The sequence below is a fragment of the Schistocerca piceifrons genome, chromosome 3 (assembly GCF_021461385.2).
Source record: "Schistocerca piceifrons isolate TAMUIC-IGC-003096 chromosome 3, iqSchPice1.1, whole genome shotgun sequence".
Classification (NCBI taxonomy): domain Eukaryota; kingdom Metazoa; phylum Arthropoda; class Insecta; order Orthoptera; family Acrididae; genus Schistocerca; species Schistocerca piceifrons.
In genome coordinates, this window is record NC_060140.1 from 277,683,820 (window position 1) to 277,700,676 (window position 16,857).

General features: G+C 43.2%; 1 protein-coding gene across 3 annotated transcripts in view; it reads left to right on the top strand.

Moving 5' to 3' along the window:
• Positions 1 to 16,857, top strand: part of LOC124788124 (collagen alpha-1(XVIII) chain-like) — a 674,174-nt gene that overhangs the window by 437,726 nt on the left and 219,591 nt on the right. For all 3 annotated transcript variants that reach the window (XM_047255257.1, XM_047255259.1, XM_047255258.1), the window contains exon 4: positions 5,529 to 5,782. In XM_047255257.1, coding sequence (XP_047111213.1) covers positions 5,529 to 5,782 — 254 coding nt within the window. The remainder of the gene's footprint in view (positions 1 to 5,528; positions 5,783 to 16,857) is intronic.

Genomic DNA, 16,857 nt, shown 5'->3' on the forward strand with positions numbered 1-16,857 from the left:
GTATCGTCTCATGCGCCAGGGTTTACACCTCTATCCATACAAAATTCAAACGCGGCAACCCCTCAGCGCCGCTACCATTGCTGCACGAGAGACATTCGCTAACGATATAGTGTACAGGATTGATGACGGCGATATGCATGTGGGCAGCATATGGTTTACTGACGAAGCTTATTTTTACCTGGACAGCTTCGTCAATAAACAGAACTGGCGCATATGGGGAACCGAAAAGCCCCATGTTGCAGTCCCATCGTCCCTGCATCCTCAAAAAGTACTGGTCTGGGCCGCCATTTCTTCCAAAGGAATCATTGGCCCATTTTTCAGATCCGAAACGATTACTGCATCACGCTATCTGGACATTCTTCGTGAATTTGTGGCGGTACAATCTGCCTTAGACGACACTGCGAACACCTCGTGGTTTATGCAAGATGGTGCCTGGCCACATCGCACGGCCGACGTCTTTAATTTCCTGAATGAATATTTCGATGATCGTGTGATTGCTTTGGGCTATCCGAAACATACAGGAGGCGGCGTGGATTGGCCTCCCTATTCGCCAGACATGAACCCCTGTGACTTCTTTCTGTGGGGACACTTGAAAGACCAGGTGTACCGCCAGAATCCAGAAACATTTGAACAGCTGAAGCAGTACATCTCATCTGCATGTGAAGCCATTCCGCCAGACACGTTGTCAAAGGTTTCGGGTAATTTCATTCAGAGACTACGCCATATTATTGCTAGGCATGGTGGATATGTGGAAAATATCGTACTATAGAGTTTCCCAGACCGCAGCGCCATCTGTTGTTGAAAATTGTAACTACTGTAATTTCGAAAGTTTGTCTGCCTGAAAATGAACTGTTGTCCCAAGCATATTGCAACAAACGGTGTATTTCTATCGCTGCTCGTTTAGTATTTATTGCCGTTTCAAATATACCGGTCATTTTTGAAACACCCTGTATATTTTCTACTCTGATGTAAAGAACCCGTCTTCTCCGGTGTCTGGTACATATTAATCACATTTAGTTTGATTTCGTAGCATCATACACCTTTGTAACTGTATTACATTGAAATAATTCGCGCTAATGTGCACAGTGTCTTGTTAGGACACAAACTTGGTACATTCACTCGCGGTATTTGCTGATGACAACTTTACCCTTCACACTCAAGCTTGCAAGCAGTATTGCTTGCCTCTGTCTTCAGTTAGTCTTTCCTTTCTTGGTGTTCCAATTGGGGCAAATTTTACGTGTGATTTGCACTCACAGGGAGGTATACTGACCGAGACGCACCCTTTGTTGCATATTACTGTGTTTTCATTAATACTGTTAATGTGCGAGCAATATACTTACACCCCATAACTATCGCACCTATTTAATACACTATCTCGAAAAAAAAAAAAGAAACAGTTAACTGAGAAGCATAGCACTACCCGATTCGATTCGGTTTGATGAGACTCAAGTACTGACAGGCACAAGCGGACACCACTAGTGCTTTACAGAAAAGCTATAGACTTTATTATTATTATTCATCTGTCTTCTTCTAACTGGTTTGATGCGGCCCACCACGAATTTCTCACCTATGTCAACCTCTTCATCTCAGAGTAGCACTTGCAATCTACGTCCTCAATTATCTGCTGGATGTATTCCAGTCTCTTTCTACCTCTACAGTTTTTGTTCTCTTCAGCTCCCTCTAGTACAATGGAAGTCCCTGATGTCTTAACAGATGTCCAATCACCCTGTCTCTTCTCTTTGTCAGTGTTTTCCACAAATTCCTTTCCTCTCCGATTCCGCACTGAAACTTCTCATTCCTTACGTTTCAGTCCACCTAATTTTCAACATTCTTCTGTAGCACCACATCTCAAATGCTCCAGTTCTCTTCTGTTCCGGTTTTCCCAAAGTCCATGTTTCATTACCATGCAATACTGTGCTCCAAATGTACATTCTCAGAAAATTCTTCCTCAAATTAAGGCCTGTGTTTGATACAAGTAGACCTATCTTGGCCAGCAATGCCCTTTTTGCCGATGCTAGTCTGCTTTTGATGTCCTCCTTGCTCCATCCGTCACTGGTTACTTTGCTGCCTAGGTAGTAGAATTCCTTAACTTTATCTACTTCGTGACCATCAATCCTGCTGTTAAGTTTGTCGCTATTCTCATTTCTGATACTTCTCATTACTTTCGCCTTTCTTCGATTTACTCTCAATCCGTATTCTATACTCATTACACTGTTCATTCCATTCAGCAAAACATGTAATTTTTCTTGACTTCCACTCAGTATAGCAATGTCATCAGCGAATCGTATCATTGGTGAGCTTTCACATTGAATTTTAATCCCACTCCTGAACCTTCCTTCTATGCCCATCACTGCTTCTTCGACGTACAGATTCAACAGAAGGGGCGAAAGGCGAAAGACTACATCTCTGTCTTAGACTCTTTTTCATCCGAGCACTTCGTTCTTGGTAGACCACTCTTATTATTCCCCTTTGGCTTTTGTACATATTGTATATAACCCGTCTTTTCCTATAGTTTACCCCTATTTTTCTCAGAACTTCGAACATCCTGCACCATTTTACACTGTCGAACGATTTTTCCAGGTCGACAAATCCTAGGAAAGTGTCTTGATTTTTCTTTAGTCTTGCTTCCATTACCAACCGTACAACACCCTCATTGGCATTGTAGCAAGAAGGAAGTGCTTCTCTGTAGGGTATCACTAACCTGGTGTCTCGCTGCTTCGATAAGTCCCTCGTAGCACAGAAGTAGCGCTCAGACGCCAGATTCCATGTAGGTGGTAATCCTGCTGAAGTGGAGAGTTTAGGCATGCCAGTTGTTAATTGTCAACAACGTTTGAACTGTACTTGTTTTAATACAGAAGTTGCTTTGTCACACACGTCACAGAATCAGTATTTGCAGTATGGCGGCTCTGGACTACACCGTTATATTCGACCCTTTACGTACATTAACACAGTTTTCTGACTTTACATAATGATAGACACTACACACGACACGTAGCGTTTTTATAACTAATAACTTCACTTTATATCTTGTTCAACGTCTGAAATATGCACTCGCGACCGTTCTTTTAGAGCCGCCCCAGTTAGTCGACCGTGCGTCTTGCGTGGCTCCTCGCGACTGACTCCCCTGTCTTCCCGAAGGACAAGAGCGACCCCCCTTTCTCCCTCAGCCAATAAGGACACTTCTCTCGTTTCATATATATATATATATATATATATATATATATATATATATATATATATATATAATCTCCAAACCTTCAGCCAATGGGCGTTCAGATCGCTGTTGCTAGGCGGATCTGACGTCACGTTTGCGGACATTGTGACGGAAGATTGTCTCGGAACACTGTCTCAGATTGTAAGATCCTACTCCCAAATAGTCGGATCTTGTCCCTACTAAGGTTGCACAACATTGCCTCCTATGATTTCATCACTAATGCTCCTTGCTGACGCTTCATTGTTAAATGTACATGTAGCCTGGCTGCTACTGAGCATTCCTGATCGCATAAATATTCATAATACTCGGCTTAAACACGTGAATGGAATGCACATACGCATTACAACCACTACGTCGGAATTGCTTCTCTGGTGCCTTTACCTTTCCTAAAGTCAAACTGATCGTCGTCTAACACATCTTCAATTTTCTACTCCATTCTTCTGTACATTATTCTTATCAGCAACTTGGATGAATGCGCTCTTTAGCTGATTGTGCGATAATTCTCGCACTTGTCAGATCTTTCAGTCTTTAGTATTACGTGGATCTACAGCCTATAAATATTCCTAAACAACACTCTTTTTTAAGCAGAAGGAGGGGGTGAGTGAAGCTGAATGATACCTGGAATCCGGTGCTGTAGAAGATCTAACCAGGCTTCCGCCTTTGCGAGATAGCAATAGCGGATGGTATCAGCCAACAACAGCCATTTGCGGTCGAGCTTTCACGACATGTGAAGTCATGTCTCTGCGCGGGAGCATTCGGGAACGGAATTTTAGTTACTAGGGAGACAGAGTACGTATCGGACCATCGAAAATCCTACAATCCCCTTTGTAGAATTGATCGCAGATGGGGAAGAAAAGTTGAGTTTCAACACGAATTTCATCCGATCACGGAATAACGGCTCGATATACGCTACTGGCCATTAAAATTGCTACACCAAGAAGAAATGTAGATGATAAACGGGTATTCATTGGACAAAAATATTGTACTAGAACTGACATGTGATTACATTTTCACGCAATTTGGGTGCATAGATCCAGAGAAATCAGTACCCAAAACAACCACCTCTGGCCGTAATAACGGCATTGATATGCCTGGGCATTGAATCAAACAGAGCTTGGATGGCGTGTACAGGTACAGCTGACCATGCAGCTTCAACGCGATACCACAGTTCATCAAGAGTAGTGACTGGCGTGTTGTGACGAGCCAGTTGCTCGGCCACCATTGACCAGTCGTTTCACTTGGTGAGAGAACCGGAGAATGTGCTGGCCAGACAAGCAATCGAACGATGTCTGTATCCAGAAAGGCCCATACAGGATCTGCAACATGCGGTCGTGCATTATCCTGCTGAAATGTAGGGTTTCGCAGAGATCGAATGAAGGGTAGAGCCATGGGTCGTAACACATCTGAAATGTAACCTGGATTCATCCGAAAAAATGACGTTTTACCATTCGTACACCCACGTTCGTCGTTGAGTACACCATCGCAGGCGCTCCTGTCTGTGATGCAGCGTCAACGGTAACCGCAGCCATGGTCTCCGAGCTGACAGTCCATGCTGCTGCAGACGTCGTCGAACTGTTCGTGCAGATGGTTGTTGTGTTGCAAACGTCCCCATCTGTTGTCTCAGGGATCGAGACGTGGCTGTACGATCCGTTACAGCCATGCGGATAAGATGCCTGTCATCTCGACTGCTAGTGATACGAGGCCGTTGGGATCCAGCACGGCGTTCCGTATTACCCTCCTGAACCCACCAATTCCATATTCTGCTAACAGTCATTGGATCTCGACCAACGCGAACAGCAATGTCGCGATACGATAAACCGCAATCGCGATAGGCTACAATCCGACCTTTATCAAAGTCGGAAACGTGATGGTACGCATTTCTCCTCCTTACACGAGGCATCACAACAACGTTTCACCAGGCAACGCCGGTCAACTGCTGTTTGTGTATGAGAAATCGGTTGGAAACTTTCCTCATGTCAGCACGATAGAGGTGTCGCCACCGGCTCCAACCCTGTGTGAATGCTCTGAAAAGCTAATCATTTGCATGTCACAGCATCTTCTTCCTGTCGGTTAAATTTCGCGTCTGTAGCGCGTCATCTTCGTGGTGTAGCAATTTTAATGGCCAGTAGTGTATTTTAATTGGCTTTTCTTTGTTTGACACGCTGCGTCTTAATGTTTTAGTTGGGTAAATTAGACGTTTGTGGACTGTGGATGTCTTGTGGCTGCTTCTCCGTTGTCCTTATTAAAGTTGTGCTCATTAGAGATTTTCGAAGCCCTCGGTGTGTGTAACATTTGGTGCGCTTTGTGTCCGCAGCTCTCCTGGAGCGGTACGACCTGCTGCGGCAGGTGAAGAACTCGTCGCTGGAGCCGGAGACCGCCCCGGACGGCTTCTCCGCCTTTAAGCTCTCGCCCACCACCGACTTCAGCTCGCCGGCCGAGGACTCGCTTCCCGCCGAGCTGTACCCAGAGTTCGCGCTCAAGGCCGTCTTCAAGCCGTCCGACGACCAGGGCGGCTACCTCTTCTCCGTCACCGATCCCGGAAATGAGAAGGTGCTGCTGGGCCTCAAGGTGCGTCTGTGTTCAGACCCGCTTCTCAGTACCTGAGACATATGCTAACTCATTAAACGTATTTGGAAACCTGGGGCGCGTTCACCCTTCGTTTTGTGACCGCTTGAACGCTGATGCGGTGATGCGGACACTTTATGTGAGGCGTCTGAATGTCTGTGGAGACTTTTTTTTTTTTTTTTTTTTTTTTTTTTTTTTTTTTTTTTTTTTTTGTGGAGGTGGAGCCCCTCCACGCCCACACCAGCATGATGGCCAATTCAAAAGGTCAACTGCCATCTCTGCATAAGGGTTAGTTTTCATTGAAGTGAGCCTGCCAGTTTGGCCGTCCGGTTCTATGCGCTTCAGTCTGGAACCGCGTGACCGCTACGGTCGCAGGTTCGAATCCTGCCTCGGGCATGGATGTGTGTGATGTCCTTAGGTTAGTTAGGTTTAATTAGTTCTAAGTCCTAGGGGAAATGATGACCATAGATGTTAAGTCCCATAGTGCTCAGAGCCTTTTGCACCATTTTTTTTTTTTTTTTTTTTTTTTTTCACTGAAGTGAGGTGTCTCAGGATGTGGGTACACCGATGTTTGCGTACGTCTGGTTAACGTTAACCATTAATACGCGCTCATAGATTGGGTCGAAGTCGAACAAAAGGTAGCGGTTCGAAGGGCAGAGGAAAAGAAAGTGCCAAGGCAAGAGCCAAGGAAAAAAAAACCTCTGCGATAGTTAGGTCGGATGGTAAGAGCAGTAGCGGATGTCTTGCTGCCTACGCTCATCTGGAGATAGATTGGGTCGAAGTCGACCGAAGGGTAGCGGTTTGAAGGGCAGAGGAAAAAAGTGTCAAGGCAAGAGCCAAGTGAAAAAAACCTCTGCGATAGTTAGATCGGGTAGTAAGAGCAGTAGCGGATGTCTTGCTGCCTGCGATAGGTCGTGCAAGGGTAGGCTTTGCTACTAGTGGTTATCACGCATGTCGATACCTTTGACGTCGTGCGTTGTTGTGGCTCGGCGGCTGCCGCTGGGTGCCGGTGTTGAACTCTCGATCAGCGTCAGCAGCCTGCAACAGTTAGGTTTATCATCGTTTTTGTGTCCAATATGTCATATATCGGATGCACAGTGTAGGGTGATGTTCGCGATATTTTTTTTATTTTATTTTTTATTTTATTTTTTTTCTGTGTCATTGGGCGAGCTCGTCGGTTTCCCTGCTGTGGCCTGTTGGTCTACTCTAATAGCAGCTGGTAATTTCCAGTCAACGTTGCTGATACGCAGGGGCTTGCCGACGTTTGTCACTTGTTGGTGTACGTTAGCTTGCCATAGGCGGTTATGCCCTAGCTTGTAGTGTCTTTGGCCTCTTATGCTTCCACCTATAGTTGCGATTAACCTATGGTGGAAAAATGCAGAGCATTCTTCAAGAGCCGAAACCAGAGAAGCTACTGATTTTACACGCTCTGATCTATGTATTCTATGTTGCGATTTCTACACGCTCTAAACCATAGCAAAGGAGTGTCATTGAATTCAGCTCAAGCCTATGGGGCGTGGGGGGTAGACTATTTCAGGAGTGTTATTGTCCCCAAACCTTCGTCTCACAGATGCTACGTTATGTCAGGAGGCATTATCATGCTGATACAATCATCTTCTCTGGACTATTTCAGGAGTGTTATTGTCCCCAAACCTTCGTCTCACAGATGCTACGTTATGTCAGGAGGCATTATCATGCTGATACAATCATCTTCTCTGGACTGTTCCTCTCCACACGCAGTATACTATACTGTAACATCATATCTTTCCGCATTTAGCATCTTCTTAAGCATAATAAGGGGACCATGCCATAACCACAAAAAATACCCTCATTCCATAAAATCACCTCCTTCGTACATCAGTATTGGAACTACACATGATACAGGGTATGTAAAATGTGTCCCTCTTTCTTACGGGAGATACTATTGGTCTGAGCTAGTAAAAAATTCAAAATAATACGAACTCTGTTCATAAATTGTCGTCTGGTCGGCTATTAAAAATAAACAAAAGCTTGTAGCTGTGTGGCACTCACGTGGATAGAAAAGGAAACTCTGAACGTCACGTTGTGTTCCTGCCAGTTGCGAGGTACGTCCCGTCATTTGCTTCCTACAAGCAAAAGGAATCATTGCCACCGAGATCAATCGTCGATTGTGTCTTGTGCATTTGGATTGGTGTTATAACTGACCGTGTTGTGAAGAAGTTGGTGCAGAAAACTGAACGCTGGTCTCACAAATGTGCATCATGAAACTGTTGGAGAAAGACATTCAGATGTGAGTGACGAACTTCTGCAACATGTTGACGAAATTGTGAGTGCGAGACGTGGGTTCTCAGTTTCCGAACTTCCTGCAGGTTGTGCCTCAGACTGAAGGACAACACTCTTTAATATTGTCGCAGACATGTTGAATGACCATAAATTTTGTGCATGATGGGCAACAAAATGTTAAGCGATGTTCACAAAATTGAAAGTATGAGTTCGGCCTCAACTGTCCTTCAGTTTTATTGTAAAGAGGGCATGGAATTGTTGAACAGAATCGAGTCTGTGGCGGGACGTGGGAGCAGTAAGTCAACACTGAGACAAAGAAATAGTCCAAACATTACCTACACACTCACTTTCCAAATTAGGCCAAAAAATTCATGCAGACCTACCAAACCGCAAAATTATGGTTGCAGCATTTTGGGATGGCAAAAGAATTTTAAAAACAGATTTCCTGAGAATAATTCGTGCGGATATTGTGACATCAGAGTTATATTGTGAGATTCTTACGAAACTGTGGTCAACCCAAACCAAATGGCGCTGTATGATAACCATACAGCGCCAAACTCATAGACTTCCAGACGCAACTAACATTTTTGACAACTTTTGCTCTACTGCCATAAAAAAGCTGTCATCTGGCATATTACACCGAAATTAGAGATGTATATCCAAGTATACAGCGCGCATGAAAGGCTCTGTTACATTATCTGATCTAATACAGGGTTCTGAAAATACGTATATCTAAATATACGCAGTGCAATAGAGGGTTCGGCCGTAGTCACTTATTTTGCTGCCATAATACCAAAACTCATTTATTGCTTTTAGTATCTCATTTCCTAATCTAATTCCCTCAAATCGTCAAATTTTATTCGACTAGATTCCATTACTCTTTTTTACTATTGTTGATGTTCATCCCACATACTCTTTCCAAAGCACTATCCGTTCCATTCAACTACTCTTCGAGCCACTTGCCGTCTCTGACAGAATTACAATGTCATCAGCAAACCTCAAAGGTTTTATTTCTTCTCCCTGATCTGTAATTCCCTTTCCAAATTTCTCCTTGGTTCCCTCTACTGCTTGCTCAATATCTGGATTAAATATCATTTGGGATACGCTACGCCCCTGTTTCACTCATTTCTCGTTCACTGTCTCCCTTTATGTCTTTCAACCTACATAAATGTACTCTTGTTTCTGTAAAAGTGGCAGCTAACCCTTCGCTGTCTGTATTTCAACTCTGATCATTTTCAAATTTCGAAGAATGTGGCCCATTCATCACTGTTAAAAGGCATTTTTAAATCTACATATGCTATAATTGTAGGTTTGTCTTTCTTGTACCTACTTTCACTGGAACCCAAATTGATCTTCCCCGAAGTCGACTTCTATCAGTCGTTAGTATTTTTCCGTCATGATTTATTAAACTGATTATAAGATAATACTCTAATCTGTCAAAAACTGTCTTCATGCCTACTGATAATATGCCGCCCAAAGGGAAGTATTGTGATGGAATGGTATGCCAGTGCACCCACTTGAATGAAACAGCTTTAGCAGTGCACAATTACATTACAAAGCCCTATAAATAAAATAATATTGCGGACGAGGTTTTCACTTTACTTGTGTATTTTATCATTATTATTATTATTATCATTATGTACAGCTCATGTAGTACGTCTATTGCGGTGTTTACTCTCTAAAGCGTGTCCGGTTAGATTTAAGAGGCCCTAATCTTACCAAGAGCGAACAATACGAGTGGAAAACCAAGAACGAAATGTACGAAAGGAAAGGTGTATGATAGGGATGTAGTTCTTCGCTCCTGGTGTTCAGTCTACACTTCATTCTACATTTGAAAGTAAAAGAATCGTTCAAGATTGTAATTTAATTTCAAAGTGGAAAGATATCAATGATAAGATTAATTGATGACATTGCTGTCCTGCCGGCCGAAGTGGCCGTGCGGTTAAAGGCGCTGCAGTCTGGAACCGCAAGACCGCTACGGTCGCAGGTTCGAATCCTGCCTCGGGCATGGATGTTTGTGATGTCCTTAGGTTAGTTAGGTTTAACTAGTTCTAAGTTCTAGGGGACTAATGACCGCAGCAGTTGAGTCCCATAGTGCTCAGAGCCATTTGAACCATTGCTGTCCTCAGTGAAAATATAGAAGAATTACAGGATCTGCTGAACAGAATGAAGAGTCTAATGAGTACAGAATATGCACTGAGGGTAAATCGAGGAAACAAGAACGCAATGAGAAGTAGCAGAAATGAGAACAGCGAGCAACTTAACATCATAATTTCTGATCACGAACTAGATGAAGTTCTGGAGTTCTGCTACCTAGGGAGCAAAAAACCCATGACGGACGGAGCAAGGAGGACATAAAAAGCAGACTATCACGGGCAAAAAGAGCATTCCTGACCAATAAAAGTCTAATAGTATCAAATACAGGCCTTAATTTGAGGAAAACATTTCTGTGAATGTACGTTTGGAGTATAACATCATACGGCAGTGAAACGTGGACTGTGGGAAAACCGGGGGTATGGTGTTACAGAAGAATGTTGAAAATTAAGTTGAGTGATAAGGTGAGGAATGAGGGGGTTTGCCGGCCGGCGTGGCCGAGCGGTTCTAGGCGCTTCAGTCTGGAACCACGTGACCGCTACGGTCGCAGGTTCGAATCCTGTCTCGGGCATGGATGTGTGTGATGTCCTTAGGTTAGTTAGGTTTAAGTAGTTCTAAGTCCTAAGGGACTGATGACCTCAGATGTTAAGTCCCATAGTGCTCAGAGCCATTTGGACCATTTTTTGAGGATGTTTCTGCAGAATTGGCGAGGAAAGGAATATATGGAACAACACTGACAAGAAGAGGGGACAGGATGACAGAATATGTGTTAAGACATCAGGGAATATCTTCCAAGGTACAAGAGGGAACTGTAGAGGGTGATAATCGTAGAGGAAGACAGAGATTTGGATACATCCAGCACGTAATTGAGGAAGTAGAGTGCACGTGCTTCTCTGAGACGAGACGTTTGGCACAGAAGAGAAATTCGTTCCAGGCCGCATCAAACTAGTCAAAAGACTGATTACTCAAAAAAAAAATTGCCAGGTGAAAGAAATTAAAAATTAGTAACATGTACCAAGTTAACAACTCTGCCATCTCTGATCCAGGACTATACGTGGCAAAACTTTGAAAATTCTGTTTCAGGACTCCAGCCCTAGTTTTCAAGCTTGAACTTATTCTCTCTCTCTCTCTCTCTCTCTCTCCCCCTCTCACTCTTCCTCTCCCTCCCTCCCTCTTTCTCTCTCTCTTCTCCCTCCCTCCCTCCTCCCTTCTCTGTCTCCCCCCCCTTCTGTCTGTCTCTCTCTCTCTCTCTCTCTCTCTCTCTCTCTCTCTCTCTCTGTGTGTGTGTGTGTGTGTGTGTGTGTGTGTGTGTGTGTGTGTGTATGTGTTTCTTTTTTTTGTGTCATCAAATGGTGCTGATACGCGTTTATTTTGTCACGACTGGGTTCATTCAAAAGAACATCGGGTTCGATCGTACAGACACACCGTCAACGGCCTGGCAGCAGCAGGTTGATCGGTGAGCACAGGAAACTTGGCATTGTGTGTATGGTATGTTTGTGTACATAGCATGCCAAGTTTCCTGTGCTCACCGATCATCCTGCCGATGCCATGCGGTTGACGATGTGTTGAAATGATCGTCATGTTCTTGAAATTGCCTTTACCGTTACGTAATCTGTTGATGTTCTTTTGAACTAAACCAATGGTAACAAAATATATGTGAGCAAATGGTTCGTAGCGAGTCGCTAAATCTTCTCAGTAGCTCAGTCGGCAACTGCCATGCTACAAGTTCAAAAGCTCTCCCTAAGAACGACGCTTTTTTTCTGTCAACTAGCAGTTCTTTCACCACTAGGCTGCCAGTGATTTGTTAATGTGAAAAATGCCGAATTTCACAGTGATTCGGAGTTCAGGCTAAACTCTAGGGTCCTCTGTATCTGGCTATATAAGTGAATGCAAAGGCTGGAGAAAAGCTTCGGTATTTCACACCTAATAGGACTGAACTTCGATCAAACCAACTTCAGAGTTGAGAACAGCTTTACTTTCTTAAAAATTCTCATACGAGATTTTTAACTCGAGTGATGAAAAATATCACTGTCAACCACAAAACCAATGTTTCTACATCATCGTCGTCGTCGTCGTCGTTGTCGTTATCATCATCGAGGCCTTTAACGATTTGTGTCACACTTGTAAATATTAATATGGAATTATTTTGTTCGTCAGGACTTGCGGTCTTCAACATTTAACGAGTGTGAGGCGCTGTTATCATACTCAGAAAGAGTTGTGCGGTGACAGGTTGACTCAGAATGTGTTTTTGGCCCAAACGTGTCCTAAGTTAGTCCACCCAACTGACAGTTGCCTAAAAATTACTGAGACAGGAACCTGAAAATAGTCGGAACGAGTTACTTTTAGTCTGCATTCTGCTTGATGACATTACAGCACTCCTTAGCTGTAAAACCTCTTGCTCAATACTGTGAGACAATGAGCAAATTGTCAGTGAAATTATGTAACCACTGTTCCAAGAATAAATTTATATGTTTGTATTTCCTTTTGTTCACACGCACAAAACAGTAAAATCTCATATAAACTGTATTTTTTCCTCAGCATCTGGGTACAGTTCGGATTCTGAATTTTAGCAAAATTTCGTAGTTTCAATCCCTGTTTATATGGGACATCAACCTGTCTAGTCAGTAATACTTTTGCTCGCCTAAAAGCTGGAATGTGTAATGATCCATTTGCCACGCCGATTTTCGTTACCGGCGGCTCACAACAACTTACGAAATCGAAACGCATGAGACAGTACCACCATTTAGTCTTTTGTAATATCCTAACATTCACAAGAAAGTTTTTATCTATGAAATCAGAATCATTTAGGAGCTCAGTTTTTCAGCACTCAGCCACCCGAGGCTCACGTTTATAACTCGCAGCTTCCTTTCGGAAGTGAACAACACATGTAGCGAGTCCTGCACACCGATCATGATAATCGAACCGTGTTGCTTTTATTCTCGTGGTGCGGACGGCAGACATAATACTCGATTTGTAGCCGCAAGCACATCCAACCGTGTGCTCAAATTACACCCTGTCGTAACAATGAATCTCAAACATGTCTCTCAATTTGCATTCTATCTCCATCTTGATAGATTATTGTTTATAGAACATCATATCTAAATTTGGATCTTCTATTGAAATATGTCTTGTACAATTTTTCAAATAGAATTCTGATTCGTCCATGTCCTCTGAACTCGTCGCTTTCTTATCACTGTACCATTTAATATTACTTTGATTCTACTAAACATTGGTACATTTTTATTAAGTCAACAAGAATATGGTACCGAAATTCCTAAATTCTTAATTACCTATAAGGGATGGATAATCCTTCATCCTAGGTCAAAATTCACACTTACCAGAAAATCGCGAAAAATATTAAACGTAGCACAACAGAAATTTCAGTATGAAGTTTTTATGCTATAATACATCTGCCATCAAACTTTCAATCTTGTAGCTTTAAAATTCAGCGCTCAAACCCAGGAGCAGGTACCTTTTACACGTCTCTGAACAGTTTTAGTTACCATTTGAATGATTTCAATTATCAGATCACCGTTGATCGCTTAGCACCACCCAGAGCTCAGGTGTAGGTTGTTGTAAGTACGGTCGTGATGTAATGGAGTATCGCAGGGTTCAGTATTATCCTCTGTACTTTTCAACATTTATACCCCTGTCGTACCTGAAAGCCACAAAAAGAAGTTTGGATGTGCTGACGGTTCAGCACAAAGACTTCACGAGTATTGAAAACACTCTAACTGATGTTGTAAACGAACTACATAAATATTTCACCAAGTGGAGGCACATGCAATCTTTCTAAAAACGAAGTCAACAGTTTGTACTTAAACAACAGCGTAGTAGACTATAAACTGGAGGTCTCTATGAACGACACAGTGCTTCCCTACCAGAACTACCTAAATTATCTTGCAATGACTGTTAACAAAATATTGTCTTTCAGGAAACACCTCTAAAATGTGTACTTCCAGATTACGCACACGAAACAATTTTATCCCGAAACTGCTGTAGTAACTGGCCAACGGCAGCTAATATGTATGGAACTTCGGCACTAAGTTTAGTGTATTTTACGGCTGAATATTTGGCTACGTTGTAGTTGAGCAGTCTACACGTAAATAAGATAGACACTCAGCTCATTACAGCCATAAGAATCCATGACAACTACTCACTGTACTGGCTTCCAAGACTCCGCCACATAGCCTTTCCTCTGTCGTTCCAAAAATCCTCCCTTACGACTGATCCAACAGCTTGCTGGTAGCAGCTTCACTACTGACAGCAAATGGCGTGAAACCTGGACTACAAATGCTCCACCAGAAGTCCGGCATGTTATTCCCCCCTTACAGAGACCCAAGGGCTTTGAAATCCCACAGCAAGAGTGGAAGAATGTAAATCACACTCGAACAGAACACGGAGTGTATGCATATAACCTATGCAAATGGGGTAAGCAATCCATCCCAAGCTGTAATTGTGGAGCACCGAAACAGACCAACCGGCACGCAGATGAAGTATAAACTGAGACCCTCCTTCGATCATCCAAACAGCTTTTTCGTGACTAACCCATCACGTTTTGTGTAGGAATGAGGCTTGACATTAGCATATACTAGTAACAACTTTTTTTACTGTATTATCTGTATTTATGACTATTTAGGTATTGTTGACTGTACAGGATGTCTATAAATGTATACCTTGATAAAAAACAATATAAATTTTTATTGGATACAGTAAATGAAATGCGTTATACCACACATACCTTTGTCTACTCATTAAGTTTTCAACCTAAGATAAACAGTTAATACAGGTAAAACACTTCAACATAAAAACACTTCAGCATGTGCATACCCAATAATAAGCAAAATATCAAGCCGGTATTCAATCTCTTGCTACACATTGTGCAACATGCCTTGTGTGATTGGGCCAATGGCATCTCTGACATGTTGTTGCAATGTCACAATATCAGGAACCACTGTTTTGTACACAGTATCTTTCACATACCCCTGAAGAAAGATATCTGTGGGGGTAATGTCAGGTGATGTCGGTGGCACGGAATTGGACCATCTCTGCCAATCCATTTATTGGGAAAGGTTTCATTAAGAAAACTGCGGACTTGTAGAGCCCAATGAGGGAGTGCACCATCTTTCTGAAAGATGATATCGTCGTGCATATCCTGTATCTGGGGAACGGCATAATTTAGCAACATGTCTAGGTAAAAATATCCACTTACACTGCTTTCAAGGTAGAAAAACGGGCTAATCCCTTAATCATACACAATCACACCGACTCATATTAACCTTTGGACTGTCCTGAATGTGTTCTCGTAAGACATGAGGATTTTGTGCTCACCAGATCCGGACATTATGGCTGTTAACTAAGCCACAATCATGAAATGTAGCCTCATCGGAAAAACACACACCCTTCAAGAGATCATCGTCCTCATCCAAAGGGTAAACATGTCGACTGCAAATTGTTCACGTTTTGGGCCATCATCTGGTTGTAATGCTTGAACAATGTGGACATTGTACGCATACAGTTTAAGACAGTTACGAACCACTTTATGCGTTGTAGTATTTGGCACATGAAGCTCCCATGAAGCTTGTCTAATCGATTTCTGTGAATGCGGTTTGAACTACCTACATATCCTCCGAAACAGATGGTCAGTCGCTGCTTGTCCGTTTGCACTGACACCGTAGCTAGAAAGGGTTCCATCCATGTTCTGGTTAACTCGTATTCAGGTGCTTTCTTTCCATAATTGGACACAAAGTTTCACTGCACAGTAATCGGTGATTTTGGTTCTGCTAGCCACTCAATACAGTGACCCTTGTCTTGGTGGTGGAGAGATGGGGAGGGCGGGAGCCATTTTTATGATACAGCTCACGCAGCACTCCTTGTGGGGAAAGTGTTGAATGAGACACAGCTGTGCAGAAACTTGATGGGTTCCCTAGTAGACGCAGAAGAGCCTCAACACTACGTGACATGGACTCGACTAATGTCTGGAATAGTGCTGGGCGGAACTGACAACATGAAACCTGCAGGGCTGTCCATAAATCTGTAAGAGTACGAGGCGGTGGACATTTCTTCAGTACAGCACGTTGCAAGGCACCACAGATATGCTCAATAATGTTCATGTCTGGGGAGTTTGGTGGCCAGCAGAAGTGTTTAAACTCGGAAGAGTGTTCCTGGAGCCACTCTGTAGCAATTCTGGACGTGTGGGGTATCGCATTGTCCTGCTGGAATTGCCAAAGTCCGTCGGAATGCACAATGGACATGAATGGATGCAGGTGATCAGACAGGATGCTTGTGTACAAGTTTCCTATCAGAGTCGTATCTAGACTATCAGAGGTCCCATTTCACTCCAACTGTACACACCCAACACCATTACAGAGTCTCTACCAACTTGAACAGTGCCCTGCTGACAAGCAGATTCCATGTTCATGAGGTTGTCTTCATACCCGTACACGTCCATCCACTCGATACAATCTGAAAAGAAACTCGTCCGACCAGGCAACATGTTTCCCGTCATCAATAGCCTGATGTCGGTGTTGATGGGCCCAGGAGAGGCGTAAGGCTTTGTGTCATGCAGTCATCAAGTGTACACGAGTGGGCCTTCGTCTCCGAAAGCCCATATCGATGATGTTTCGTTGACTACTTTGCACGCTGACACTTGTTGATGCCCCAGCAGTTTGCGGAAGGACTGCACTTCTGTCACGTTGACCGATTCTCTTCAGCCGTCTTTT